Below are 27,176 nucleotides of genomic sequence, written 5' to 3' on the forward strand. Positions count from 1 at the left end.
ACAAAAAAAATGATTGATGACAAGTGTTTTCACCATTTCACTATAAACATGCATGAGTGTAGGCTCCAGTCTGAAAAAACACGTGTCACGTTAAAAATAGAACATATATAAATGTCGTTGAGCCCGACATAAGGTGGAAAATGAAATTGCAATGTCAATATCAATGTATGTCATTGAGCCAGATATAATATATAGCCGAAGTACTTCCAATATACATTGAATTACCTTCATCTTATGACAATTGATAATGGTTATGATTTATCAAAAAATTGCTAATGGTTATGAAATTTATTTTATAGCAATTGTTTGGGTGGAGAAGTGTCCGACACATATGATCGATATTTGAAAACCTCTTGAAATTTTGACGAAGATTGATGTCACCATCTTTAATTAGAAGTTTAGGGTCTTCAATTGGCTCAAACGCTGACACGACCAATGTTGATTATAGTACAAACATGAGAAAACGACCATAAATTGAATTTTGATAAACTTTTCTTGCTTTTTGATAAACTATTATCTCAATCCCAAAGACAAGTAATTATACTAAGAGCTACTATTTACGATGAGCGACATCAATTGTTGTTAGAATTTTAAATGATTTTCAAATATTAATCCACAGTAAATCATGAGACACTTCTCTACCTAGGTGTCTCATATTTTGTACAAACTACCTAAAGTTAATTTACGTGGATAAGGCTAGACTTTAGAAAAAGTTCATTCTGTGCTTGTGGGGATTTTTTTTTTCCTTATAAAAGGATAACAGCCCCACCTTAAAAAAAGGTAAAAGGTTTTGTCATATCTTAAAAGCATCGTTCTCTTTATTCAGTTTTAATCTAGTAGTTCGAAACATGAGTTTTGATGCTGTATTATCTGCAACAAGAATTTTCAGCATACTATGCTGTGCATATATATAAATGAACTACTACAGCAAACACCATTTGATGAGAACTGATCATGATAAAATTCATCATATCGCAGTTGAAAGAAATTAGACACCAACCTCAGCCAAGCTTAATGCCTAAGATGAATTAACATATAATATAAAATAATGCAAAAATAAATAATTTCATTTATATATATCAGTTATTTATTATTTGAATGTACTCTAAAAATGCAATCAAAACTGTGTAAAATCAGTTGAGTTTTAGCAAGGTACATATAATCATTTAGAGATTTACAAAAATTTATTTCCTGGATTTTCTTTTCACTATTAATAATAATCTAGAACAGAATATTCAAGTCCAAGAAGTATATAGATCACAAGGAAATGCGTAAGTCATTATATTCTGGCCATGATTTCTCATCCAGCAGAAGTAAACTCAATGACATTCATCAGACATCATAACTTACTAGGAATAACATCTTTAGAAAGCAATCCACTCTTCCCAATATGAGAAGGGTCGTTGAAAATATCCTTTCTTTCCTTAATAAACTTAGCAAACTGAGAACCCTTCTCTTCTTTGCTTTTATAGTTTAAAGGAGATGGCGGTTGATCAGGCACTGGATTGATCTTGGGAGATGATGGCCGCATCAATGCCCAAACAGATGAAATGTATTCGTTTGGTTCGTCTAGAATCTGCAAAAGTGATAAATCCTGCATATCTGCAGTAGGAGAGGAGAACCATAGCATAACATGTCAATCTACCATGTGGGAACAAAGTAAGCAAAAAAATAAATTGTATTTAGCCTATTTGAAATGATATTGTGACACAAATTTGACAATAAAAATCAACGGCAATTTGGCGGGTTAACACAGTTCAAATATTTAGTTAATTATGTTCAGTAGATGGTTAATGAAAATTGTGATTAGTGACATTCAAAATTGGGATTAATTGTGTTCTGTAAGTGGCTAATGAGTTGTAAGTTGTAACATCGTGCAGTATTCATTACCCATCTAGTACATGTAACTAACCATGTATTTGAACTACACTGACCATCACAATTGTTGTCGAATTTTGTTATTCCATTTTGTGTCAAAATAACACAGTTCTATTGTAAGAACCAATTTTCCTAAAACATTTCAGCTCAAATAGGCCACTAATAGTTCTCATTCATAGTGTTGAGTTCTTTTTTATACTAGGTAGGAAATGAGAGGAAAGGTGGGAACTTAAGATGCTTTGAAAGTATACCTTTTGCGAAGTTGAAGATAGGTGCCAAAGCTGCAGATGGAATGCTAAAATTAAGATGAGGTATAATCGACCCACCGCCGTGCCTTGCATTGCTGTGCCAAAAACATTATCTCATTAAATATGGAAGCTTAATCCACAGATTCAGAGGAACAATCACTAAAGAAAATGAAAATCACAGGAGCTTATATTACGCAGAAAAACAATTGGACCAAGCTGACCAGCGAGTAAGTAAGCACGAAAAAATACAGACTCGTGCAGCAGAGACAATGAATCAAAGACAGAATTACATCCAAAATCATCTACCTCAAATCTTGCACTTCAGTGCATGATGGAAATAAATTTTTCTTGATGCAGAAATAGGATAAAATGCTAACATTATATTTAAAGTTGCTGGCATTACCTTGTAACCAGACCAATCATGTGACCATCTGAATTGATAACAGCACCACCACTAGCTCCGGGATGAACAGCAGCTGTTGTTTCAAGCATTGCTGGGAAATGGCCTTGGGTATGCTTGTGCTCGGATTGAATGGAGTGATAAGATTGAGGAGTCTTCGCTTCAACAACCTTCGCTACCACACCGGAGCAAACAGATGGGAAGAATCCTATTGAAAATTGATGACATGAAAGGTTTAAACAAAGGAAATAAAAAGAAAATTCACAGTGATTAAATCATTTCTGGATGAAATTGGGTATAACCCATTACATGTCTCACCAATCACCGCATCAATTAATTATCATAAATAATAACATATATATAAACAAATGTCATAACCACAAAATTCAAGAGTAGCATGGAATATATCTTTTTGAACAAATATCACTTCCATTGATACATATGCCCCTTGAAAGTTTCGAACACAATAGCTCATTTCACCTTGTTTTGAATGTGAGCATGGTATATATAACAACGAAATAGAAAAGGCATAAGCCTAAAGTTTGCAATATCTAAGCTTTTTTGTCCATTTTTCGTGCATGGGGTTGATCTTAATGTTCTATTGGACCTTATCATGTCAAAACAAAAGCTATTAAGTGCAGGCTCTAGAATGGTTTTATATCTCTAACAACGTTAAAGTTAAACGGCATGTGAGGATGTAAAGCTTCCTCTCCATTATGAAAATTAACTGAATGTTTTATTCTGCGAATAGGTTTGCTTCATGGTTGTTTGAACCTTTTTTTAGCATATTGCTCAATGATGTGAAAAAAAGAACCGGTAGCGTTAGAATAGTATAAAATTTGATTAGTCATGTCAATTCCTAAACAATTCTGAAAAACTATATTCATGTCAATCAAAGGTGGACAAATAAGTCATTCACGTAACACTTCCTTATTACTGAAGAATCAACTTAGTTATATACATCATGTCTATAAATATCATCGGAATGTGAAACTAAAACTCCAAAAATGAAGGAAATCAAATAAAACGTGAGAATTAGAGAAATAGGTTGTTGGAACTTAAAATTCATTCATGGCATCAGACGTAGAAAAAAAAAAAGGAATTAATTAGGTTAGCAAGGACATACCACACTTAGGGCCAAATAATCCATGGCCAATAACATATGCTTTTGATCCTGTGGATGGCCTGGAAAAATTTGTTACAATAGGCAAAAGATTATCTGGAACTGGTTCAAGCTGCAGTAATGCAACATCCCAAGGTCCTTTACAAACATACACTACTTTAGCATCATACCAAACCCAAGGCTTGATATGATCAAGGCGTATACGTATATTTCTATGGTTGCCATAAGGTTTGTTCAATTTACATCTCCCCTGCTCACCAGCCACAAAAGGGTAAAGATTTGTCATCTTTGAAGGTAGTGTTTGCCTAGTTTGAATGCTTTCACCTCTATTATGAAGAGATGCAGTTCCCTCCAACATGGAAGGAAATTTTTCTGGGTTGGTTCCATTTCCATATCCTCTGCCAGTTATATGAGTTTTCCCAAATCTCCACGGTTCTAACAGATGAGCATTCGTAAGTATGAGGCCTTGACTGTTTAACAAAATCCCAGATGCCCATACTCCATCACCAATAGTAACAAGACAAACAGAAGTCATTGCCTTCTCAATTGGTAACGGTGAAGAGTTACCAAAATTTAAATGCTCGTGTTTATTACTAGAGTGTGCATAAGCTTCTGATTTATTGTAGTCAATAAAAGGTCCCTTTCCTGGACCACAAGAGTTTCCCTCCTGATAGCATGACCCTTCTACTGTATTCAGAGGCCACTTCCGCAGCAAGCCACTAGCAGCATTCACAATGGCTTCCCATGGAATCACCAGCTGTTACCAAAGACTACAGTCTTGCATGATGAGTTAAATTTGAGAAGATTTATATAATGTAAACATAGGCCCTGTTTGGAGTAACAGTTCAATTAAGTGTTTATAGCATAGGTGCTTATAGATATGCTATTTATCTTACAATATAAATATTTTCATATAGGCTATCCTGGGGAGTTTATGGAAATAAGCTGAAAACAGGCTATGGACGCGTCATAAGTTGTTTCCATATGCTGTCTCAAACAGTCTTATAAGTGCTTATATCAGTGGATAAGCTCAAATAAGCGAATCCAAACAGGGCCAAAGAGGAGAACGCATTCAAGGAACTACCTGAATTTCCGCTCCACTTGTCTGCTGCCTCAGTGGTCTGATCAGGACACCAGTAAGACATGCATGCTCACTGAAAACTGGACTGCCTTCCATTCCTGGCAGATAAAGTGTCAAAATAGAGCCAAAACCAATTACATGAATGACCAACAAATTATGCAACAAAGAAACAGTTCGCACCAGGAAGACTGCGTATGTCAGCCATCATCAGCAATGATTCATCGGATGAATTCGGAGGATAACAATTTGCAATGCATCCAACTGATAAACTGATTCAAGCAAGCAACCAAATCAAAGGACTGAATGATACAAAAGTTTCAAGCATTGATATCCACTTCTTCACCACAGCATTATATTAGATAAAATATAAGTCTGTACAACTCAGCTCAACACATAGGTGATGCCAACAGCTCACCGAAAAAGTTTACATATAATGACGAGGAGCATGTTACATCAAGGTGATTATGAAAAGTTACCAAGGGAAGTTACCGTTTTGTGAGTAACAACCAGATTAGGTTATTCTAATTTATTTTCTTTTAGCCAAACTAGAAAATAATACCTGTTAAAGAAGTGTGTAGGTGAGAGGATTCCAAAAGGAGATCCAACTGCCAGAAGAAAATCACCCCTTTTATTCATGGAAGATTTATCATAGTTCAGTAAGTCCTGTGTTACAAGCATCAACTGTTACTCTCATGAGTCTAGATAGTAGACTATCAAAGAAAGACCACAAGTAGAAAAAAAATTCCATGTGCATATGTTATAATTGTTTGCATAAGAAGTCTGAATGGAAGAAATATTAATACCTTGAAAGATGAAGAAATACTAAGAATGGCCATTCTAGTCAGTGATTTGCACATAAGACTTGCCCTGCCAGATTCTCCCAATGCCAACCTCCGCTACATTTCAAAGAAGATTTATCATTCTCCATCCAAAATAATGAGTCACTTTTATGCTTTTCTTAGAAATCGTGGTTGGGTCTTACACAAACCCACAAAACCGGTGAGTTGGGGATTGCCCCCCACTTATAAACACATTGTCAGGCCATCACTTATCCGATGTGGGACTCTTCAACATCATTCTCCAAATATCAAAAAGAAGAGTCCATATATACAAATGAACAAATTGATACTTGTGGTTACCCCAATAAATTTCAATTACTAAAGATATACAAACAACTTCGATAACAACCAAGATCGCCAAGAACCAATTATTCCAAAAGCTTAGCTTTTTGGTGAAGATTTGTGGTGGTTTTGTGCCTAACATATCTGCCTGCTCAAAAAGACCCCTTTCCCATTGAAGAATAGACAATGTATAAGTTCAATTTTACCTTGTGCTTTTAATCAAACTTTTATTTGGAAGAATGGCGCCGGCATGATCGAACTATAGACTGCTTGGTAATGTAGGATATGATACCATGTTCGTTCAAATTTTCTCACCAAAAATTAAAATTTCGGAACCCAAAATTCCAATACGCTTTAGATATAATGAAAAAACATACCTTTAACAATCTCTCAATCAGTATTTATGGAGCAAACGGAGACTCTGCTATGGTTGATAAATAGTGTAGTAGTATGGTGGTGTACTTTATATAGTTTGTGAAAATTTAAAATTATTTCACACCGCAACAATGCATTGTGCGTCACAACAGCCACAATGACCGCAATCACAATGACCGCAACTGCACCCGTGCCCGCAACCGCAATTTAAAACCATGCTCGAGAGTTAAAAGGAATAATAAATGCACTCATCACACTACAAGTGATCACCCACTCATTTAGGGATGCTTCAACTCTTCACAAGTCCTCATATTTATTGAAGATGACATTACTTTCATTCATGAATATTTCACTAATATTTTTCATTCATTTCTTTTGTAGTTAACTTTGGACCTATCAAGAGATGTTGAATCTATTGTTGAGAAGGAATTTGTTTGATTACTATGTAGTATATTTTTTTTTTTTTTGAAGGATATCTATGTAGTATATGTTTTTGTGACTTTTAACTAATGTGGTTATTTGATTATTATTATTAGCCAATGTTGTGTAATGGAACTAAAGTAGACTAAATAGTATGTCGTTGGTTGACATTTTGATTTGTAACAAGATACTCATATTTAAATTATATACACATTACATTATATAGAATTTTGCATTGTGTTGAGAGTCAACATTTGCAATATTACAAAAACAACAACTCATTTCGCCCATGTGTTGCATGGGTCTAAGACTAGTACTGGACATTCATTATTCCATTCCACCTATCCAAGTATCAAGTTACATTCATCCACCTGTGATACTAGACACTAACATTTCAATACAAGTTTCTAACAAAGGTGAGTCTAGAATTTGGATGTGATACAAAAACTACATGATAAGTTTAACTTAATATTCAGCAAAAAAGAAAAAAAAACATTATGTCTGTTAAACATATTTGCCATGGCATCATAACTCACTAACCCTTTCTTGATTCATAATAATCCATATGGAAAGTAATATTAAATTCATTAAGCACTTCATATGAAGGAGAAAAATAAAGAGAAATAAGTGCAGGTGAGCAAGAACTGCAACAAGTAAGGGCCCAAGCTGCACTTGAGTTCGTAAGTACATGCCTTACACCTTTTTTCCCAGTTTCATCTTTTGAAAAATATATCGAAACTATTTCACTAAACCAAATAGCTAAATTTATGGAAGGATTGTCATCGATATCATAGCCTAACCAACAAACAAAACTTAGCGGGAGTTTAAACTGAGTGTTTTCTTCCTTAAGCAATATTGTACACATGCTATAATCTAGTTTCAGAGTTCAACTACTTCATTTAGGCTTGGCCAAACATAATATAATTATAAAGTGACACATAAGTCATACCATCACATTTATAAATGCACTTTTCTGACAGTATTGGTATCATGTTTCCGGTGTTTTTATTGAACAGGGATAACTCTCATCCGTGTATAAATTTATAAAGTAAACTAATTCATGGCGAAAAAAGAAAGTACACTGATGAAGAAGAAAGAGGGGTAACCTGAGTTTGAAAGTTATCTTTAGAGGGTTGAGAATCGTTATTGTGAGATGCCAAAGACCAACCAACATCCCATTCATGCTCTGACAAGCCTAGAGATGCTTCAACAAGTGACCGGACACAAAGGGCTGAAGCAGGAATATCAACCTGCATAGTAAATAATCAAAGTTTAGTTCAGATGTAAATTATATGAGCCATAAGCATGTAATACTAAATCCTTGTCCGAAAACATGACCTAATGGAATGAAAATGCATTCTTATCTTTCTAAGAAAATGAAATCCCACACACTTCAGAAATCATGAACAATATCCGTATACAGATCCATAACCTATTGAATGACAACAAAATAAGCTATGCATTTACCTAAATGAGTCTCACCAACTAAACAGATGCCATTCAAAGGGATGAGATTTTATAAAACTGAATAAGTCACAATTAAAACTATAAACTATCAGGTGCACCACGTTATTAATTTGCAGCAAAACCACATAGTAAGGAAGAACATAAAGAGATTCAAAATGCCTACTAATGACAAAAGTTGCCCCTCAAGCCAACAAGGAGTTCCTTGATCAGATTCTCCATTGGTTTTCTCAGTCATAATATCAATCCGAACACCAGAAATCAAATCAGGCCTACCCTGAAAATAATAAAATAGAAATTCAAAACACATATAACAAAATAAATATAATAACCGTGAAAGTAAATTAAGGCCCTGTTTGACTCAACAGCTTATTTGCGGCTCATAACACAAGCGGAATATAACCTATTTCTATAGCAAAAGATAACATGAATTTAAATTGTTTTAGTTTAACAACAATCATGCCTTAACACTATACGTATTTGATCCATGTCATGTCATATAGATTCGACAAAGTTTTCGTTTAAGTTGTATGTTTTTTTCATAAATTATCTTGGACAACATATGAAAATAAGCTGAAAATTGCTTATAAACAATATCTTAAAACTGTTTTCATATGTTCTCTCAAGTCTCAAACAGTCTCATAAAACTTATATCATTACATAAACTGACAAAAATTCAATCCAAAAAGGATCAAAATTCGCATTTTTCATCTATAATAACTGAATCAATAAGCACCAACCTGAGGAATATTCTCTCTATGTCGAGGAGATAAAAAAGGCTCAACAACCGAAGCAACAGTCACAACCAATACCCTACCCTCAAAGTTATCACCATATAGACCCTTAGCTACTTGAGCATCACAAAAAGCTTCAGGTACAAGCAACCCAGAAGCTGAAAGAGTTGTTTCACCAGAACTACACATACCCAGAAAAAGAAAAGAAAACCCACATAACTAAAAATGCTAAAAAACGAAACTTTGATTGAAAAAAAAAAGGGGAAATTATTACCGGTAATGATGAAAAGCGTGTTTTCTCATCTTCATTCCTTTTGGGTCCTGAAAATGGAAATTGTAAGGTGAGTGAGTGATGGTGATTATGCATAATTGGGATTGTTCGTAGAGAGAGACTTACAGGACCACGAATCTTGACCATAACAGAGAAGTTTCGAGCAAAATTGAAGATTTTTGAGTGATCCATTTTGTGACGAATGAATCAGGATTTGATTTGATTAGATGTTGGGGTGAGTTTCAATTTGAAGTAGGAGAAGCTATGCAACTTGCAACAGTTGCAAACACCGGGAAAATAGTCTTCTTTTTTTTTTATCAAGGGGAAAATACCGACGACATTAACGAATCATTTTAATATAATGAATTATTTTGATTAATAACAAATACTATTTTCTTTCAAAAAAAATACTATTTTAAAATTTTAATACATTAAAATATTGTTTTAATTATTATTGTCTTGGTAAACAATATACAATTGAGATTCTAACCGTCCCCATTGTGTACTAATCAAACGATATTTTTTTCTTTTTTCACAAAGAATGAAACTATATTTTTTTTTGACAAATAATGAAACTATATTTATTCAACCAAATTATAGAGGTTTTATTATTTATTAGAAAAAAAAATATATAGAAGTTTTATCATTTTATTTATGGGTTAATTGTTTAAATTGACATTGTAATATAGAGAGAATTTGAAAAATTTCATTGATATCTCCTATGAGAACAGATGGTGGCAATGGTGACGACACGGTGCTTCAATGTGGTGGCGATGCAATCTTACGATGAAGCGAAAGGTGTCTGCAGGCACGTTATCACTCTGACGATCAAGTCGTATGAGAAATGAAAGGAGTGTGCAAAAAAGTGTGGGGAAAACGAATCATACCTTGGGGGTACAATTAAGTCACTCTTATGTAGGTGTATGTGAAAATAACTTTCTCTCTCGAATGCGGCTCCTCATCAAGAGACCGTTAAAAATCACGTGTATGGCGTGGGATGAATGGGGGCATGCTTAAGTAAAGTAAGGTGCATCACTGCAGGTGTGTTCCTGTAGGCGACGCGCCTTGGTCCGGTGGACATTTGGTCCACATGTCTTCGCGAGATTAGCCTCATGGCCGGTCTGAAACAGTCACTAAAAAAAACACATATTTTAATCCTATAATTTGAGATTATTTTTATCTTTGACCTCTTAGTTTTTTTCTAGAGATATAAAGTTCATAAAAGCCATTTATTGGTTAATTTTTTTCCGACATATTTAAGACGTTAAAATATGGTTTTCACAAGAAAAAAATTTGAATTTTCAATCTAGATAAATATTTGTTTTTTTTTTTTTGACAAGATAAATATTTGTTGATTATTGAATGTTAAGAGGAGTTATATAGAAAATGGGTCGACCCGAAATGAAAGCCCAATGGGCCAAAACCAAGCTATATATAAACTTCTTCGTTCCATTCCGAAACCCTAAACCTTGTTTGGGTTCCTGCCAGCGTGAGACAAACCGAGAAAATGGGTATGCATCCATCTATTGCAGCTGCTGTTTCTATTCATTTTCTCTGGATCGAAATGTGATGTAATTGTTGTTGTTATTTGTGAATTTTGAATAGGTGCATACAAGTATGTTTCTGAGTTATGGCGGAAGAAGCAATCGGATGTGATGAGATTCATGCAGCGTGTGAGGTGTTGGGAGTATCGTCAACAATCTTCCATTGTTCGTCTCACCAGACCCACTCGTCCTGACAAAGCTCGCCGTTTGGGTTACAAGGCCAAGCAGGTATCATCTATTCTTCATTCATTATTACAACACCTTATCAATAATAAGCTTGTTTATTTGCATAAGTTGTTTTGCATAAGCTTAAATATAAGCCAATCCAAACATGCTTTAATTCTTTCTTGATATATGCTATGTAGATTGTTTGTTTATTTACTTGTGCTTTTGTTCCTTAATAGAACTTATATTGATGATGATACACTGCATTATTTGTTAAGATTTGAACTTCATTGATTTTAGGGTTATGTTGTGTACCGAGTGAGGGTACGTAGAGGTGGGAGAAAGAGGCCGGTTTCCAAGGGTATTGTATACGGGAAGCCCACTAACCAGGGAGTTACTCAACTTAAGTTTCAAAGGAGTAAGAGATCTGTTGCCGAGGAGCGTGCTGGGAGGAAGCTTGGTGGCCTTAGGGTTCTCAATTCCTACTGGGTCAATGAGGATTCTACCTTCAAGTATTTCGAGGTCATTTTGGTTGATGTTGCTCATAGTGCTATAAGAAATGATCCAAGAATCAACTGGCTTACCAATCCTGTCCACAAGCATAGGGAACTTCGTGGTCTCACTTCTGCTGGTAAAGAAAACAGAGGTTTGAGTGGCAAGGGCCATCGTTACCACAAAGCCCGTCCTTCCCGCAGGGCAAACTGGAAGAGAAACAACACCTTGTCTCTCCGTCGTTATCGTTGATTTTACTGCAGTTATTTTGCGTTGCTTCGTTTTCTGGCTATCGAGTGCATTATATCTAGACTTTGGATAATTTAATTATCAAGTTATTGTGTTTCCGATCTGTGTCTTTGCCTAGAAACTCATTTTTGTTGTTAATGAAGAATGATTAATCACAATTTTCCTTTGTTTGATCATTTGTTCTTTAATTTGATCAAATTTTTAATATCATGTTTTAGTTTATCTATGTTTTGCTTTGTTGTTTGGATTGACACGGTATCATCCACTGGTACTGCAAGTTTTTGGGTTTTCAAGTGAAGGTTTTATGCATACAACAATACTGCAGTAACACCTGCTCTCATTTGGCTGTCAAAACAAAATTCTGATCTTAATTGGCTGTTTTGTTAATTGTATCGTCTATTACAATGTCAAAGATATTATAATTTTGCTGTCATGTAGCTATCAAGTGATGGTTCTTTTGTAGCTTCAAAACGGTAAACTATGCTCAAGGCACATTGATGGATGATGAGGTTCTTATCTCTGGTGTCTGGTTTTCATTTCTTTCATGCTTCTACTGTTTAGAGTTGACTAGTTTTATTTTTGTTATTAGTAGAGGTGGATGGATAGTTTGAGAATTCTTTAGGGATGTAAGTTGAATCTTTGATCACTATAATGAAGCCAATGGTGGCTAATGCAAAATTTGCCTAGCATAGTTTGGAATTACTCCCTCCGGTCCTTTTTACAAGAGACAAATGGGTCAACTAAAGTTGATGTATTTGGTCTACATTTTGAACCAAATACATCAACTTTAGTTGACTCATTTGTCTCTTATAAAAAGGACCGGAGGGAGTATTAATTTTTCCTTTCTTTCCCTCTTCTAATGAAAGAGGGGTTGGGGGAGCATATCAACAATATCTAAACTTTGTTTTACAAGTATCTATTTTAGGGAATGCTTGCATGAAAAAAGAAAAAGAGTAATATGCATTTACAACTCCATCTACTCAAATTTGTATTCTTAGAACTACGGATTAGATCAAACAAATAGAACCTCAATTGTTGTTGTTGTGATGAATCTTCTGCAAAAAAGTCTCATATTTGAAGCAATTTTTGTTAAAACTAGTCTTCAAATATTCAGGTTACTATTCCACATTTGTGTTGTGCCCATTTTTTTAATTGATGCCTATGTGAATACATGATGTCGTTGCTGCGGTATCATTTCATCTCCAGACATGTATCGCCGAGGCAAATAACTGTTTCACGGCAAGTAAATTGCTGCTTTTTCATTGTACAATTCCTAAGAATACATTTGGAATGCTAATGGGTATAGTTTTTGTAGTAAGTAATGGGTATAGTTGATAATCAACTTTAAGAATAGTTAGTGTATTTAAGTGATCTTTATTATTTGTTTTAACTTAAAAACCAAGTGGATTTAAGGGATGCAAATTTCCTATAGTCAAGGGAATCCAGCAGTCACATAGGCAGATCCTTGACTGCAAGTAATCTGCATTCGTGATTCCTATGGCTGTAGGGAATCCATATCTGGTAATATCAAGTTATGGTTTTCTTGTAGCTTCAAAACTGTAAACTATGCGCAAGGCACATTGATGGATGATGAGGTTCTTATCTCGGGTGTCTGGTTTTCATTTTAATGTTTCTACTGTTATAAGTTGAGTTTTCCTTGATTTTGTTATGATATTATTTTTTATTATTAGAAAAGATGGATGAATGTTTGAGAATTCTTTAGGGAACACGTAAGTTGAATCTTTGATTACTAGAAATGAAGCCAATGGGGGTTAATGCAAAAATTGCGTAGCACAGTTTGGAATTATTGTTGTGACAAATCTTCTACAAATATGTCTCATTTGAAGCAAATTTTTATTAAAACTAGTTTTCAGATATTCAGAATGATATTCCACACTGTGCTAGGCAATTTTTGCGTTAGCCTCCATTGGCTTCATTTCTAGTAATGTGCTGTGTCCATTTTTTGAATTGATGTCATGTGAATATTTTTAACAATATGCTTTTGCTGTGGTATCATTCCATCTCCAGACATGTATCGGTGAGGCAAATAAATCAACTTGAAGAATAGTTAGTATATATAAGTGATCCCCATAATTTGTTTTAGCGAGCCTTCTTTTCTTCAATATGTGGAAACAACATGATGAGATCAAACTAACAATCACGATGATTGGTAGAACTTACATACACTTACTGTACGTGATAAGTGCTTAGTCTAAAATATTCACCTTGTTTGTTTTTTATACTTGAATTTCACTTTCCTTCTGTTGTTGGCATCATCGTCATGGACAATAATAATGTTCATAACAAGATTAAACAACATTATTATCGACAATCACGATGATTAGTAGAACTTATACGTACTTGATGAGATCAAACTACAGTCACGATGACTAGTTGAACTGATATATACTTACCGTACATGATAAGTGCTTAGTGTGAAATATTGACGATGTCTCATCACCTACACGTACTTGATAACAGAATAGACTAAAATACCGGAAAGGGAAACGACTAGAAAGGGAAGAGGATAAGACACACAAAATAGTTAAAACAGAACTAAAATCTCTTTTATCTAAAATTTAAGCCCTTAGTATTACTCCCTCCATCTCATTATAATTGTCTTTTAATGTCTGTGTGAGTTCTTAAGGAAATAATTAGTCGTATTGATTTTAATGGTAAAATTAATATCGTTTACTAAAACGCTCATATTAATTGTAGTTAGTGGAGTTGTTAAGTAGAATGAAATTCAATAAATAAAGATATACTTCAATATATATGTATTTTTCTTCAAATAAAACTTCTGGAGAAAAAAAGTGTAGAACATCTTGTCTAGAAGTCCTAGCTCAACTGGCAAATGCCGAAATTGTAAGACCGGATGTCGTGATCCGGGTTCGAACCCGGGACCTCACAGTTGTATGTGAGTTTAATTTCAGTGGATTACCACTTCATCTAAGACCAAAAAAAAAAAAAATTTAGAACATCTCCAATGAAGAGTCACTTAATAAAGAACTCAATATATTAAAGCCCTTGTTGGAGAAAGAAAAAAATAGGTGCCAATTAGTTACCGTGCCAATTAGTTACCGACAAATATATAAAGACTCTCTATTAAAATAAGCAAGTAAATAAAAGTTGGTACCACCTTCTCAAGTTTATGTGGCTCTTTCTCTTATTAATTTCTTTTCATCAAGGTCATGTTGTACACATTAAAGTACATATTAGTGAACTTATTTAAAGATTATTTTTAGTTTAGCATCATTAGAGTCACTAAATCCTTTTTTCTAGAGCAAGAGTCATTAAATCCTTAATAGTATTGTTATTTAAAAATTATAAATAAATGACGTATACAAATCAACACTCTTTTTAATTTACTATCATGATGGATGTTGTTATGATTCAAAATAACACACGAGGAAATTACACTTGACATAACATAATGGGTTGAGGAAAATAGACACATGGCTAGCGATCCTAAATCAAGGAACCTTGAGTTGTGCATAAATAGTGAAATGAGGATGAATAGTGGGCGTGAAGAATATTGATGAAGTCTCTCCTCTTTTCATTTGGTACTCTCTAGTAGAGCAATGACTTAATCTTAAGACAAGTCTTCTTCTATTTTTCTACACTTTTCTTAGTTGTCGATTTGCATTGTATTTCATCAATTTTTCTTTTATTGTGTAATTTATTGAACTCAATACAAAGTTATTTCACTATTTTTGTTATATTTCATTGCATTCATCAATTACAAAAGGCCAAACACTTACGGATGTTCTTACAAATCCTACCTAATTTATCTAGTTAACCCTTTTACCAAACTTCAGCGATTCATGACAGGGGGTTTCTATTTATAAATTATCATTCCTAAACAATTTTCATATCTATCCACGAAAATGAAGTGATATATTAAAAAAATTACAGGTAAAAAAATTGAAGTAGCAAAACATAATAAAAGTCAAGGATCCGATAATATCAGTGACAGGTCTTTTATTGTCGATATTCAAACAATGGATAAGATGAATCCCTTGATTTCTCTTATTACATTACATCATATCTTATTTTATTTGTCACTTATAAGAGGACTTGGTGTTGGTGGTCCTCTAAACTTATTCAATTATTTGCAAGTATTATTATTATAAATCAGGACGATTAAGACTTCCGTTAATTTAGTGTAGGATGTAAGCATCTCAGCTGAATTATTATGATACTGTGCCAATCTATAGAGGTGAAATTTGTATCACACCTCATTATGAAATTAATCAATTATAAGTCACTTTGTAATATGAAATTCTTAACATTACCAAGATGGAATTGCACAGTTACATGGTTAACTTAATTATCACACTATCTCACCATTTGTTACAATATTTAGAAGAAAATAGGCTAACACACTCTTATTTTAATACTAGTAGATTAATTAACACTTACAGAAGGAGAAAAAAACAAATTAGCTAGATAAACCTATTAAGGCAAAGCTAGATAACAAAACTCAAATTAATACAAGGAAATTAAAGCATACGAAGCATTTTACATTCAGATTCAGATTAGATGCTACACCCGATCAGATCACGACACGTAACGGTGATACAGACACGTGGCAGACGATCAACAAAACAGGAAAATATTTACATGCAATCAACCCAGAAAGTTTTGGTGGCACATCAGCGGTGCTTGCTCCTTGTGTCCCCGCTGTACATCCTGCGATCACATACAACCCAATTCATTTTTATATGTTTGTGATGAGATAAATTAATATAAAAAAAAAATTACAAACATATAATTTATCATATATATGATATGAGTGACAAGTAACAGTTAGATCTACCACATGTATAGTTCTTCTAACAAAAGGAATGTATAATAAAGTAAATTTTGTACGAAAAAATTAATAAGTCCACAAATAAAATATAGAATCAAAGAAACACTAGCTAAGCTAAGTAGCATAATTTTACAAGACTTATAAATTTCATAATAATTAATTATATGCATGCAAATTATAAGAGTGGTTGGTTTTGTGAATATATAATAACATACCAATCATAGACAGTGGGGGTGTTGGGGAGTGGTTTGTCAAACATATGAGCACCAATTGTCTTAGTAGCAGAGTTGCTCCCAGGATTGAACACGCTCCTCCAAACGTTGTCAACTTTACGTGCCGATTGAGGTGTCGTTGGAGTCGCCGGTGTTGTCGGTGTCGAAGGCAACGACGTGTTTCTCATTAACTGAGCACTTCCTCCTTCATCTACACCCAAAATCAAATTAAAATCAACAACGTCAAGACATAGATCTAATTAATCATCTAACTTATGATTAGTTGTGTGCATATATTCATTATATTATAGTTGGAAAAAATTATTATGAATTAATGTTTTTATGTTTATACCTTTGATGATGCTGGTGGTTAGCTTCCTAAGCTTCTCAAGGCCACGCTCAGGTTGAGGGCCAGCAACGGTATCATCCCAAAGTTTGTCTAACATTTTGGAACTAAGATGGAACTAAGACTTAGATGAAATAATATTGATAATTGATAGTATAGTATGAGGGTTCTTATACTAAGCTTTTGTATACACTATATATAGAGAGTGATGCTTAAAATATCTACGGCTAAAATTGGATCAAGTGTTTTCATGCTTCCAAGTGTAACGAGATATTTGTGAGTGGCAATGTAGTAAAAACACAAAGGGGTTGAAATAGTGAGACGAAAATGGATAAGAATGAAGACTAGGTGAATGTGGGGCCCTATATAATATCTTGATTAGAATGTGGGGCAGAGGTTGTAGTGGGTCGTGGGTCACCTCACAAGTGTACAAATTAAAATTTACACCTGGCCTGCCCTTTGTCCTATTCTTTAGAGTAATGTGGGGACCCCACCAAGATTCGAGTATCAGCCAGTGGATATGAATCTACTCCTTGTTGGTATGTTTTCTTTTAGGGGAGATGTATGCATTAGACGGGCATTGTGAACTCAATGAAAATCGTTGGAGGTCGATGTGTTAAGAGTAAGGCTCTGTTTGGTAAAAATAGCGGATAGCTTATAAGCTAGCTGATAAGCTAGCTGATAACTTTTAGCTGATGAGCTAGCTGATAGCTTTTAGCTGATAGCTTATAGCTGATAAGCTAATTAAAATGTTTGGTAAAATTAGCGGTTCAACTAGCTGATAGTTGTAAATTGACATAAAAGGACATGTTTTATTCATAATAATGTTTTTAAGAGTTTATAATACAATCTATACCAATTAATATTTAAGATGTTTAGTCATTTAAATTTATTAATATAATCAACATATATTTTTCATTAAGAAATTATTTTAAGTTTATTTCATTCAATTTTTATACTTTATGAATGATTAAAGTATAAAATTTTATCCTATAAACAAAGTTAAAAATAATCATCGATAAGATTAGAAGAAAAAAGTGTTAAAAGAATAACACAAAAAAAAAAAAAATTGGTAGTCAGTATATACCCAGGAAAATTAAACTTTTTTTTATTAGTTGGGAAATATAAAAAATTGCATGTGTCATTACATGAAACGAAATGGTGTCATTTGCATTGTAATACATTGAAGGGTTAATAGGCTTTTACCCCCCTGTAATATAGGTGACTTTTGGTTTTGCCCCCTAGGAAATTTTTTTTTTAGATTCCGTCCTCGTAAAATGAAGATTTTTTGGTTTTGCCCCCTGACCCCAATGAGTCAGCAGAATCTCCTATGTGGCACGTGACGTCAGCAGATTCTGCTGACGTGGCGCGCTGACTGTATAATTATTTTTATTTTTTTTATTGGGGTACACGTGGCATTTTTATTTTTTTTAAAAAATAAATAAAAAATTCTGGAAAATTGAAAAATTAATAAAAAAAATTTAAAAAAATTCTGGAAAAATTAAAAATTAATAAAAAAATTGAAAAAAAATATTAAAAAATTCTGGAAAATCGAAAAATTAATTAAAAAATTCTGGAAAAATGAAAAATTAATAAAAAAATTGAAAAAAAATAATAAAAAATTCTGGAAAATTGAAAAATTAATAAAAAAATATTAAAAAATTCTGGAAAATTGAAAAATTAATAAAAAAATTAAAAAAATTAAAAATTCTTGAAAATCGAAAAATTAATAAAAAATCTGGAAAAATGAAAAATTAATAAAAAAACTGTAAAAAATATTAAAAAATTCTGGAATTTTTTTTTAAAGAAATTAAAGAAATCTGGAAAAATTAATCAAAATAAAAAGTATCTGAAAAAATTTAAAATTTCTGGAAAATATTTAAAAAAATTCGAAATTTTCAAAAAAAATTAAAAAGATTAATCATTTTTAAAAAAATGAAATTTTTTAAATTTTCATTCGTATTTTTCGAAATTTTGATTAGTATATATGCATGCATCACTTTAAAATTTAGTTTTGTATGGTTGTATTAGGTCCAGTTTAAATTTGAAGACATGCAATTGAAATAAAACGAACCAACATGTCATAACATTAGTGAATGAGAAAGCTAGATTAATAGAGTTCGATATTGCACCCGATAGAAGAACAACCGGCAAAATTCCAGGAAATACTAATAAGTTGTAATTTTTAAATGGTCGAGAAAAGGGGAAATAATGGGCGATAATAGAACACATGAATCAACGAATGTAGTAGACATTGTTGAAAACAAAATTTCGAAAAATACGAATGAAAAATTCAAAAATTTCATTTTTTTAAAAATGATTAATCTTTTTAATTTTTTTTGAAAATTTCGAATTTTTTTAAATATTTTCAAGAATTTTTTCCAGAAATTTTTTATTTTCCAGAATTTTTTCATTATTTTTCATTTTATTAGATTATTTTTCATTTTTTAATATTTTTTACAGTTTTTTTTATTAATTTTTCATTTTTTCCAGATTTTTTATTAATTTTTCGATTTTCAAGAATTTTTAATTTTTTTATTAATTTTTCAATTTTCCAGAATTTTTTAATATTTTTTTCAATTTTTTTATTAATTTTTCAATTTTCCAAAATTTTTTAATATTTTTTATTAATTTTTCATTTTTCCAGAATTTTTTAATTTTTTTTTCAATTTTTTATTAATTTTTCATTTTTCCAGAATTTTTAAATTTTTTTATTAATTTTTCAATTTTTTTATATTTTTTAAAAATTTTTTTATTAATTTTTCAATTTTTTAAATTTTTTTTTAAAAAAATAAAAAATGCCACGTGTACACTAATAAAAAATAAAAATAATTATACAGTCAGCGCGCCACGTCAGCAGAATCTGCTGACGCAGCGTGCCACATAGGAGATTCTGCTGACTCATTGGGGTCAGGGGGCAAAACCAAAGAATCTTCATTTTACAAGGACGGAATCTAAAAAAAAAAATTCCTAGGGGGCAAAACCAAAAGTCACCTATATTACAGGGGGGTAAAAGCCTATTAACCCTACATTGAAAGAGTGCTAAATAAAAGCATGCATACTTTGTAGTATAAAAAATACGTCGCACAATAACGTTATATTATTAGTTTTCAAGTATAATAAATTATAAAGGGTAAATATGGATTTTAGTTAAAATAATAAGGTTAAAAATGGAATAAATGATAATAAGCTATAAGCTATAAGCTCAAACGCTACTTGGAATAGCTTCTGAAAAATAGCTTATAAGCTCGTGGAAATTCGTGAAATAAGCTATAAGCTCGTTGTAAAAAAATGTTACCAAACAGAGCTTATTTTGGCTCTGTTTGGTAAGCCCACCAAATGAGCTTATAGCTTATAGCTTATAAGCTCGTTTGACAAAAAAAGCTCTGTTTGGTAACAATCTTTTACCACGAGCTTATAGCTTATTTCACGAATTTCCACGAGCTTATAAGCTATTTTTCAGAAGCTACTTCAAGTAGCGTTTGAGCTTATAGCTTATTGTATTTTATTCCACTTTTGCCCTTGCTATTTTATCTAAAATCCCTTTTTACCCTTTATAATTTATTACAATCTGAAATATTTTTACGTTAATGCTGAAACAATTTTCAATCCCATTTTTTTGTCACATGATTTTTTTTTTTCATTTAGCAATATAAGTAACTTTTTTTACGACACTTTGCAATGAATGAGTTTTACGTAATATGAATTAAACTTCTTAAACAAAAAACAGTACACGAATATAATAATTATCCAATTGATTTTTTTTTTTTGTTGTTTTTTTTTTGAGGAAATTTTTTGTTGTTGTTCTTCCTCTTCACTTTTAATATTTTTGTTTTTTAACATATGGATTCGATTTTTCTTTTTGTTTTTAAAATAAAAAGAAATTAAGTATTTTGACCAAAAAATTAAATATTAATTTATTAATATATAAAATATATATTAAATTGATTAATTTAAATTATTAATTATCTTAAATATTAATTTATAGTAGTATAAATTTTATATGAATTAATAATGTCCTTTTATGTAATTTTACATTTATCAGCTAGTTCAACCGCTATTTTTACCAAACACTTTAATTAGCTTATCAGCTATAAGCTATCAGCTAAAAGCTATCAGCTAGCTTATCAGCTAAAAGCTATCAGCTAGCTTATCAGCTAGCTTATAAGCTATCCGCTATTTTTACCAAACAGAGCCTTTGTCAAACGAGCTTATAAGCTATAAGCTATAAGCTCATTTGGTGGGCTTACCAAACAGAGCCTAATACTCCCTCCGTTTCAAAATGAATGTCGGTTTAGCAAAAAAAAATGTTTTAAAATGAATGTCACTTTCAGTTTCCAATGCAATAATAATTTTTTATTTTCAATTGTACCTTTCAATTAATACTATGTTACACTACTTCTAAAGTATTATTCTTTCTTTAATGAAAAACAAACCAATAGTTGATTAGGATAATTTGGTAAAATTGTTATGACATTTGACTATTTTATTCCATTCCTTAATATGTGTGCAATTGACTAAAGCGACACTCATTTTGAAAGGGAGGGAGTATATTTGTACAACTATTTGATAATACTTTTACTCCCTCTGTTTTCAAAATGAGTGTCGCTTTAGCTAATTGCACACATATTAAGGAGTGGAATGAAATAATCATTAGACATAACACTTTTACTAAACTGCCCTTGTTTTATATGAAAAAGACAAACTTAAAGTTACATTGAAAATTGTGTGAGAAAAAAGTTGGAGTATTTATTGAAGGTAAAGTTTGAAGAAAAAAATTAAAGTTGTATTGGAAATGTAAAGTGACATTCATTTTGAAACAATTTTTTTTTGCTAAAACGAACTCATTTTAAAACAGAGGGAGTATAATATATTTTTTTTATAAGTTAATTTGATTTGTTTGTTGTATTTTTTTTTTTTTTGGGGGGGAGGGGTGTGGAGGGGTTTACAGCCCAAATTTGTTGTGTTTAATTACTAAGTGCCCGTTTGGTTCAGCTTTGAATATAATTGATTCTGAGAGAATTGATTCTGATAGAATTGATTCTGACAGAATTGATTCTGATAGAATTGATTTATGTTTGGATACAATTATGTAGAATTGATTAAACAAAATGATTTATGTTTGGATGCAATTATGTAGAATTGCTTTTGAATGTATAATTACTAAAATAGACATAGCTAAAGGAGAATTGATAAAGAATGAGAATTTATAAAGGGCAATAAAGTAAAATAACGTATTGTAATAATAAAATATACAAACCTATACACGTTGTTCAAGGAGAATTGATTCTAGAAAAGCTAGAAGCTAGGATTTGTAGCTTCATGGAGAATTGCTTTTGGAGGACAAAAGCAATTCTGAAAAGCTGAACCAAACACGTTGTTTTTGGCTAGAATTGCTTTTGGCACTGTAGAGAATTGATTTTGGGCTAGAATTGCTTCTCAGAAGCCAAACCAAACAGGCCCTAAGCAGCAAAAATGTTTAGTAGTAATTTACATCTTTGTGGGAGAGATAAAAATGAGCATTTTGAAGTGATACAACAGTGCATTTGTTCATTGACATATGTAGAAAGAAATAAAAAGACTACAAAACGTGGTAGTGTAACATCTGTTATCATTTGTGGATAAAAAAAAACATTTGTTATCATTTATTTATCTCTTAATATTAATGGTACAAGTGGTTTGGATAAAATCATCAATCCAAAAAGTCAAGTAAACTCCGACCACCAAAATAAAATCCGAAAAATCAAGTGAAATCAAAGATTATCCTATTTGGCGGAGTAGATCGAAGCCAAACTGAAAGAAATTAAACCGAATTAGTTCGGTTCTAGTTTTTAATTTTAAAATCAAATAAAACAATGAACCGTACTTAAAAGTTTTTTTTTTTAACTTAAAGGTTTATTAAACTTATTAAATCCACTTAACTTAGTTGAGGCACAACATTTTACTAACATCATCATCCAAAAGAAAGAAATACATAGAAATGAAAGAAAAATTAAAATTTCTCTTCACTTACTTGAATGAGTGAAAAAAAAATCAAGTTCATTCTTCAGTGCAATTTAAATATTTAAGTAGATGATAATTGACACATATTACTTAAGCTGCTAAAAACAATTTACTATTTTTATGTTTGAGACATTCATATCTTTTTTTATTGAAACTTCATATATTATACTTTTACTGTTTATATAAATACAAGTATTTTAAAAACTAACTCATATAATCAATTTAATTTATTTCGGTTCAACTTCTGAATAACTGAAAAACCAAACCAAACTAATCTATGCAACTTTGATTAGTTTGGACTTTGATTAGTTTACACCCATACTAAAATTATGTCCAATGAAATTTACTTTAGAAACAATCAATGAAAATTTTAAAGTTTTTAAATATCACAAGACTTTTTATAGACGGAGAAAAATCTTGATTGAGTATATATCGTGTTCAAAAAAAAAAAACTTAATTGTCCTAACTGAATCATCCACAAAACTTATTTAGAGTACATGAAAGTCGTGATTAATATCATTTTAAAATCTTTTGAAGTCAACATCGATACACTCCACTTAGTAGTAATGCAACAGTAATCATGCAATTGTGTGGATTATCATAAATAATCACCCTCGAAGGAAGGATCTAAGAGTGGAGAAAAGTGATCATTGTAAATCTTGCACCACCATCAACTTGATTAGAATGTGATAAATGAATTATTGCTTTTTTTCTTCTTCTTACTAACGAATCTTATGTTGAATCAGCAAACTGAGTTTGATTCAAATTGATAAGTTTTGATAAGTTAGTTTCAATCCATGACAAATTCAGTTAATGATTTTGACATGACATCGATATAACGAATTCAAAAGCAGTGATATTTTTAATCACTTTGATTCTGTAGCTGTTGTAAGTATTTTACATGTTATCAACTTAAACGCTGTAAGTTTGCTTGTACATTCATGTTCAGTTTTAAGGGCATTGAATTTGTGTTGTTATCGATCTATTCTACCAATTTGAATGGATAAATATGTTTTTTTGTTGAAAAACCAAACTATGTGTATTTTTTTTAACAAAGCAAACTGCAAATTTAACTGCATGAATCGTATATATTAAAGTATGGTGAAGGGATAAGGCCACCACTCACCAAAACCAGTCTGTGTGTTGTGTGTTCTAGCAGAGGAGTCAGCTCCTTACTAGTTTTATAACTAGTACTAGTAGTTTTCACTTCAGGTTTGCTATAAGGTTTGAATTGTCTCCCAAGTTAATCACTGCTTTGATTTGGTTTGACATGTTGTGGTGTGGTTGATCTAAAAGTCGTGAAATTCTCACCCACCTCATTGCTTCAATTTAATTTGTAAATGTACTTCAGTTAATGTTTCACCAAATGGTTTGTGCTCAGTTTTGTATTTTTGGGACAAAGTTTTATTTACTACTCATTAGGAAATGGCCATGTTAGATTAGATCAGCCTCCTAGGTTCATTTATGTCTAGACAATGAGCAATGATATTTACCGGTTTTGGCCCCCTAAAAAAAAAACTATTTCCAAGCCCCCTAAGTTTACTTTTTGTTGCAATTTTAGCCCCTCATGATAAAGAGTAACAAGTGACCGCAAATTTTAAGGGTGTTATGATTTATGATGATTAATTATCATCAAGAAACTGCATCTCAAAGGCAAAAGATAAAATTCTTAATTAAAAATGCTAGTGCTAGCAAAGTTGATGGAAGGTAGAAAGTCACCTCTCTTGTTCATGAAGCCAACTGTCAGTGTTGGCTTACATGTGTTAAAAATGTAAAAATTCCTACGTAGCACTCAAGAATCAACACCTCTTAAATATTTGACCAATAATAATCATCTCTATTTCTAAAAAAAAAAAAATCAAAATTGTCTCAGATGATTTTTGTAGAATGATCGTTGTAAATACTGGTAGTATTATGCAAGAAACGAATATCGAGCTCTCAATTTCTTTATCACTTCACTTCTTAACTATCTCACCCTAGCAACAAAACCAACATTCAATTTCCTAATTGACTCGGATGATTGATTGGACATTCCACGTATACAAGTTTTGGCTTACGTTTGAATGATATTCTTCCATTGATAAGTTATACACAAATTCGCTTAGAAGAAACATAGAATAGTTAAGCAGAAACTATACACAAATTCAATAGTAAGTTCTCAATGAGATTTATCACATTTTCATTAATCTTACATAGAGATGAGCCTCCTTAATCTTAATTATTTTTTGTTATTTATATATAAAAAAAAAAATTGTGTAATTGCAAATTTTTGGTTATTTCTAAATTCTAGGATGGGTCACAGTTGGACTTGTCTCTTCATTAAAGCAATTAGATAATGGAAATCAACCAACTTGTATCTCTTCATGAAAGCAGTATACACTTCTTAACAAATGGAAATCAACTTACCCTTAAATGACTGCCAGGGCCTGTTCCCAGCCACAACCGTCGCCGGACGGTGATGTAACAATGATAATAAAAAACCTTAATAGAAGAAGACAGTGAAACGAGCAACAATAATAGTTAAACAACAAAGAGAAATAAATAAAACACACTGCACTCTTCAGCTAGCTAGACTAGTCATCCTCGTAGGATCAGCCATTTGAGTAAGCTATGGGTGGGAATGCCTCAAGTAAGCCCAAAAGACACTTGCAATAAAGACAAAAATTTACTATATAAACTCTGTCATATAGGCTTGTTAAGATTTGACAATGACCTTAAGAAAGTGATAACTATACTATAATATACCACTCTACTTTGGTAATATCCACCAACATGTAGACACCTCTATGTATATATATGGACCAAATCTTTGATGTGACAACCACAATGATAGATGACAAACTTCATTCACAAACTCAGTTCAATTGGCTCCTTAAAATTATAGGCCGGAAAGTCCTCAATTTGTCAGCATCAAAGAGAATTAGCAATGTAAATTGTATAAATGATGGCCATAAGCTTACCCCTCCTCTTTCTCAAAAGGGCCAATATAAATAAAACAATTTGAAAGAGGCAAATTTCAGCATGTATAAGTTTTCAACCCACATAGACATTTTGGATCATGAATCAATGGATACCAAGAAAGGAAACAAGCCTCCCTCAAAAGTTGTGACTGATAGCCTTTCAATGGACTCACTCTCTTTTAGTGGCTATGTTTCTATTCAAGACCAACAACAAAACTTCCCTTCTCCTCCTAACCAAGCTAAACACTTCCAGGTAAGCAAACTTGACCTAGATTTCGAATTTACGAACCCTAAAGCAAACTTGAATTCAGCTGTCAATCCAATCAAGATCACACCTGCTGATCAGCTTATTTCCAATGGTCAACTTCAACCAAAAGCATTTGCATTTCAAACAACTCCTCAGTCTTTGACCATAAATCCAACCAGTTCATCAAGATCATTGCTAGCAACTCATATCAGTAGTGAAATGTCAAGTGGGAAAAAGGGCAGCACTATGAAATATCATGAACTTGGCAAAGCAAGCAAACATGCAACAAACAAGCAAAGCACTGTGACAAGGAAAGGATTTGGCCAGAGAGTGAAATCTTTTCTGTCACCGTGCCGTGAATGCAAAATCGTTAAGCCATGTGCTGTTAAAGCACAGACTGTTCAAAGAGAAAACTTCAAAATATATTGATACAAGACTTATCCTTTATGCAAATATTTCTTGCAAGACCAGAAAATGTCATCAGGAATCTGCCTTTTTCTAGTTTACTGTCTGAAAAAAGTATAGGTGATGTGCTTCATTTCAGCATCAGTTACTGCAGTACTAGGTTATATTAGCATCAACTGATCAAAATAATAAACCTTTATGCTATGGATAGTTTCGCTCATTTTGATTTTATTTGGTTTAGTCGAAGCGATAAACTTTCTATTTGATATAAACTTGCTGATCACTAGTTATATGGTTTGATATAGATTTTTTGTCAGCTTCATATCTACAGAGTTATAAGCGCATATAACCTAGAGGCCTAATTATTTTACATGCTAGATAATAGTTATTACTGAGTAAAGCTCTAGCGCTTGTGAAAGAAAGAAAAAAATTGCATGCTTTTTCTTCCTTGTGTTTCTTGAAAATATGCAGAACCACACTCAGTTTGCGTGTTTCGCATCTGCTATTAGGGGTTGCGACTGAAATCCCTGGATTATCCTTTATTGCGACGCTCTGTTTCTTTTTTACAGGTATATTGGTCTTTTCGATCTATTTTAAGTGAAGCAAACAACGGTTCCTCACATTT

General features: G+C 32.2%; 4 protein-coding genes across 4 annotated transcripts; 2 read left to right on the plus strand and 2 right to left on the minus strand.

Annotated features, from left to right (window-relative positions):
- Nucleotides 1-1,049: 1,049 nt before the first annotated feature.
- On the minus strand, nt 1,050-9,402 carry DEG15 (protease-like protein). Its single transcript, XM_085742275.1, has 13 exons — nt 9,242-9,402; nt 9,119-9,165; nt 8,851-9,025; nt 8,277-8,387; nt 7,753-7,896; nt 5,534-5,626; nt 5,290-5,393; nt 4,911-4,999; nt 4,734-4,828; nt 3,653-4,406; nt 2,530-2,734; nt 2,130-2,221; nt 1,050-1,602 (listed from the first exon to the last, which is right to left on the minus strand). Exons 1-13 carry the CDS (start codon nt 9,305-9,307, stop codon nt 1,340-1,342), a joined length of 2,238 nt encoding a protein of 745 aa, XP_085598401.1. The 5' UTR covers nt 9,308-9,402; the 3' UTR covers nt 1,050-1,339.
- Nucleotides 9,403-10,579: 1,177 nt separating this feature from the next.
- LOC146943943 (large ribosomal subunit protein eL15z) lies at nt 10,580-11,741 on the plus strand. The gene is made up of 3 exons (XM_085742276.1): nt 10,580-10,626; nt 10,721-10,887; nt 11,125-11,741. The coding sequence occupies exons 1-3, from the start codon at nt 10,623-10,625 to the stop codon at nt 11,566-11,568; spliced, it is 615 nt and encodes a 204-aa protein (XP_085598402.1). The 5' UTR covers nt 10,580-10,622; the 3' UTR covers nt 11,569-11,741.
- Nucleotides 11,742-15,833: 4,092 nt separating this feature from the next.
- Nucleotides 15,834-17,108, minus strand: DYL1 (dormancy-associated protein-like 1). The gene is made up of 3 exons (XM_085742277.1): nt 16,943-17,108; nt 16,594-16,801; nt 15,834-16,257 (listed from the first exon to the last, which is right to left on the minus strand). Exons 1-3 carry the CDS (start codon nt 17,034-17,036, stop codon nt 16,221-16,223), a joined length of 339 nt encoding a protein of 112 aa, XP_085598403.1. The 5' UTR covers nt 17,037-17,108; the 3' UTR covers nt 15,834-16,220.
- Nucleotides 17,109-25,920: 8,812 nt separating this feature from the next.
- LOC146943945 (uncharacterized) lies at nt 25,921-26,873 on the plus strand. The gene has a single exon (XM_085742278.1). It carries the CDS (start codon nt 25,961-25,963, stop codon nt 26,573-26,575), a length of 615 nt encoding a protein of 204 aa, XP_085598404.1. The 5' UTR covers nt 25,921-25,960; the 3' UTR covers nt 26,576-26,873.
- Nucleotides 26,874-27,176: the final 303 nt, after the last annotated feature.

Source organism: Medicago sativa, chromosome 2, assembly GCF_051527215.1.
Source record: "Medicago sativa cultivar Bolivia chromosome 2, Bolivia_mono, whole genome shotgun sequence".
Lineage (NCBI taxonomy): Eukaryota > Viridiplantae > Streptophyta > Magnoliopsida > Fabales > Fabaceae > Medicago > Medicago sativa.

Bases quoted from the DNA above. Each gene is read 5' to 3' on its own strand.
- DYL1 (XM_085742277.1), bottom strand. From the start codon at position 17,036: ATGTTAGACAAACTTTGGGATGATACCGTTGCTGGCCCTCAACCTGAG. The intron at 16,802-16,942 runs GTATAAACATAA...TTTTGGGTGTAG, and splicing joins AACCACCAGCATCATCAAAG to ATGAAGGAGGAAGTGCTCAG. The intron at 16,258-16,593 runs GTATGTTATTAT...ATGTGATCGCAG, and splicing joins ACCCCCACTGTCTATGATTG to GATGTACAGCGGGGACACAA.
- DEG15 (XM_085742275.1), bottom strand. From the start codon at position 9,307: ATGGATCACTCAAAAATCTTCAATTTTGCTCGAAACTTCTCTGTTATG. The intron at 5,394-5,533 runs GTATTAATATTT...CTTGTAACACAG, and splicing joins GTATTTCTTCATCTTTCAAG to GACTTACTGAACTATGATAA. The intron at 4,407-4,733 runs GTAGTTCCTTGA...CTTTGGTAACAG, and splicing joins CAAGTGGAGCGGAAATTCAG to CTGGTGATTCCATGGGAAGC.
- LOC146943945 (XM_085742278.1), top strand. From the start codon at position 25,961: ATGTATAAGTTTTCAACCCACATAGACATTTTGGATCATGAATCAATG.
- LOC146943943 (XM_085742276.1), top strand. The intron at 10,888-11,124 runs GTATCATCTATT...CATTGATTTTAG, and splicing joins TGGGTTACAAGGCCAAGCAG to GGTTATGTTGTGTACCGAGT.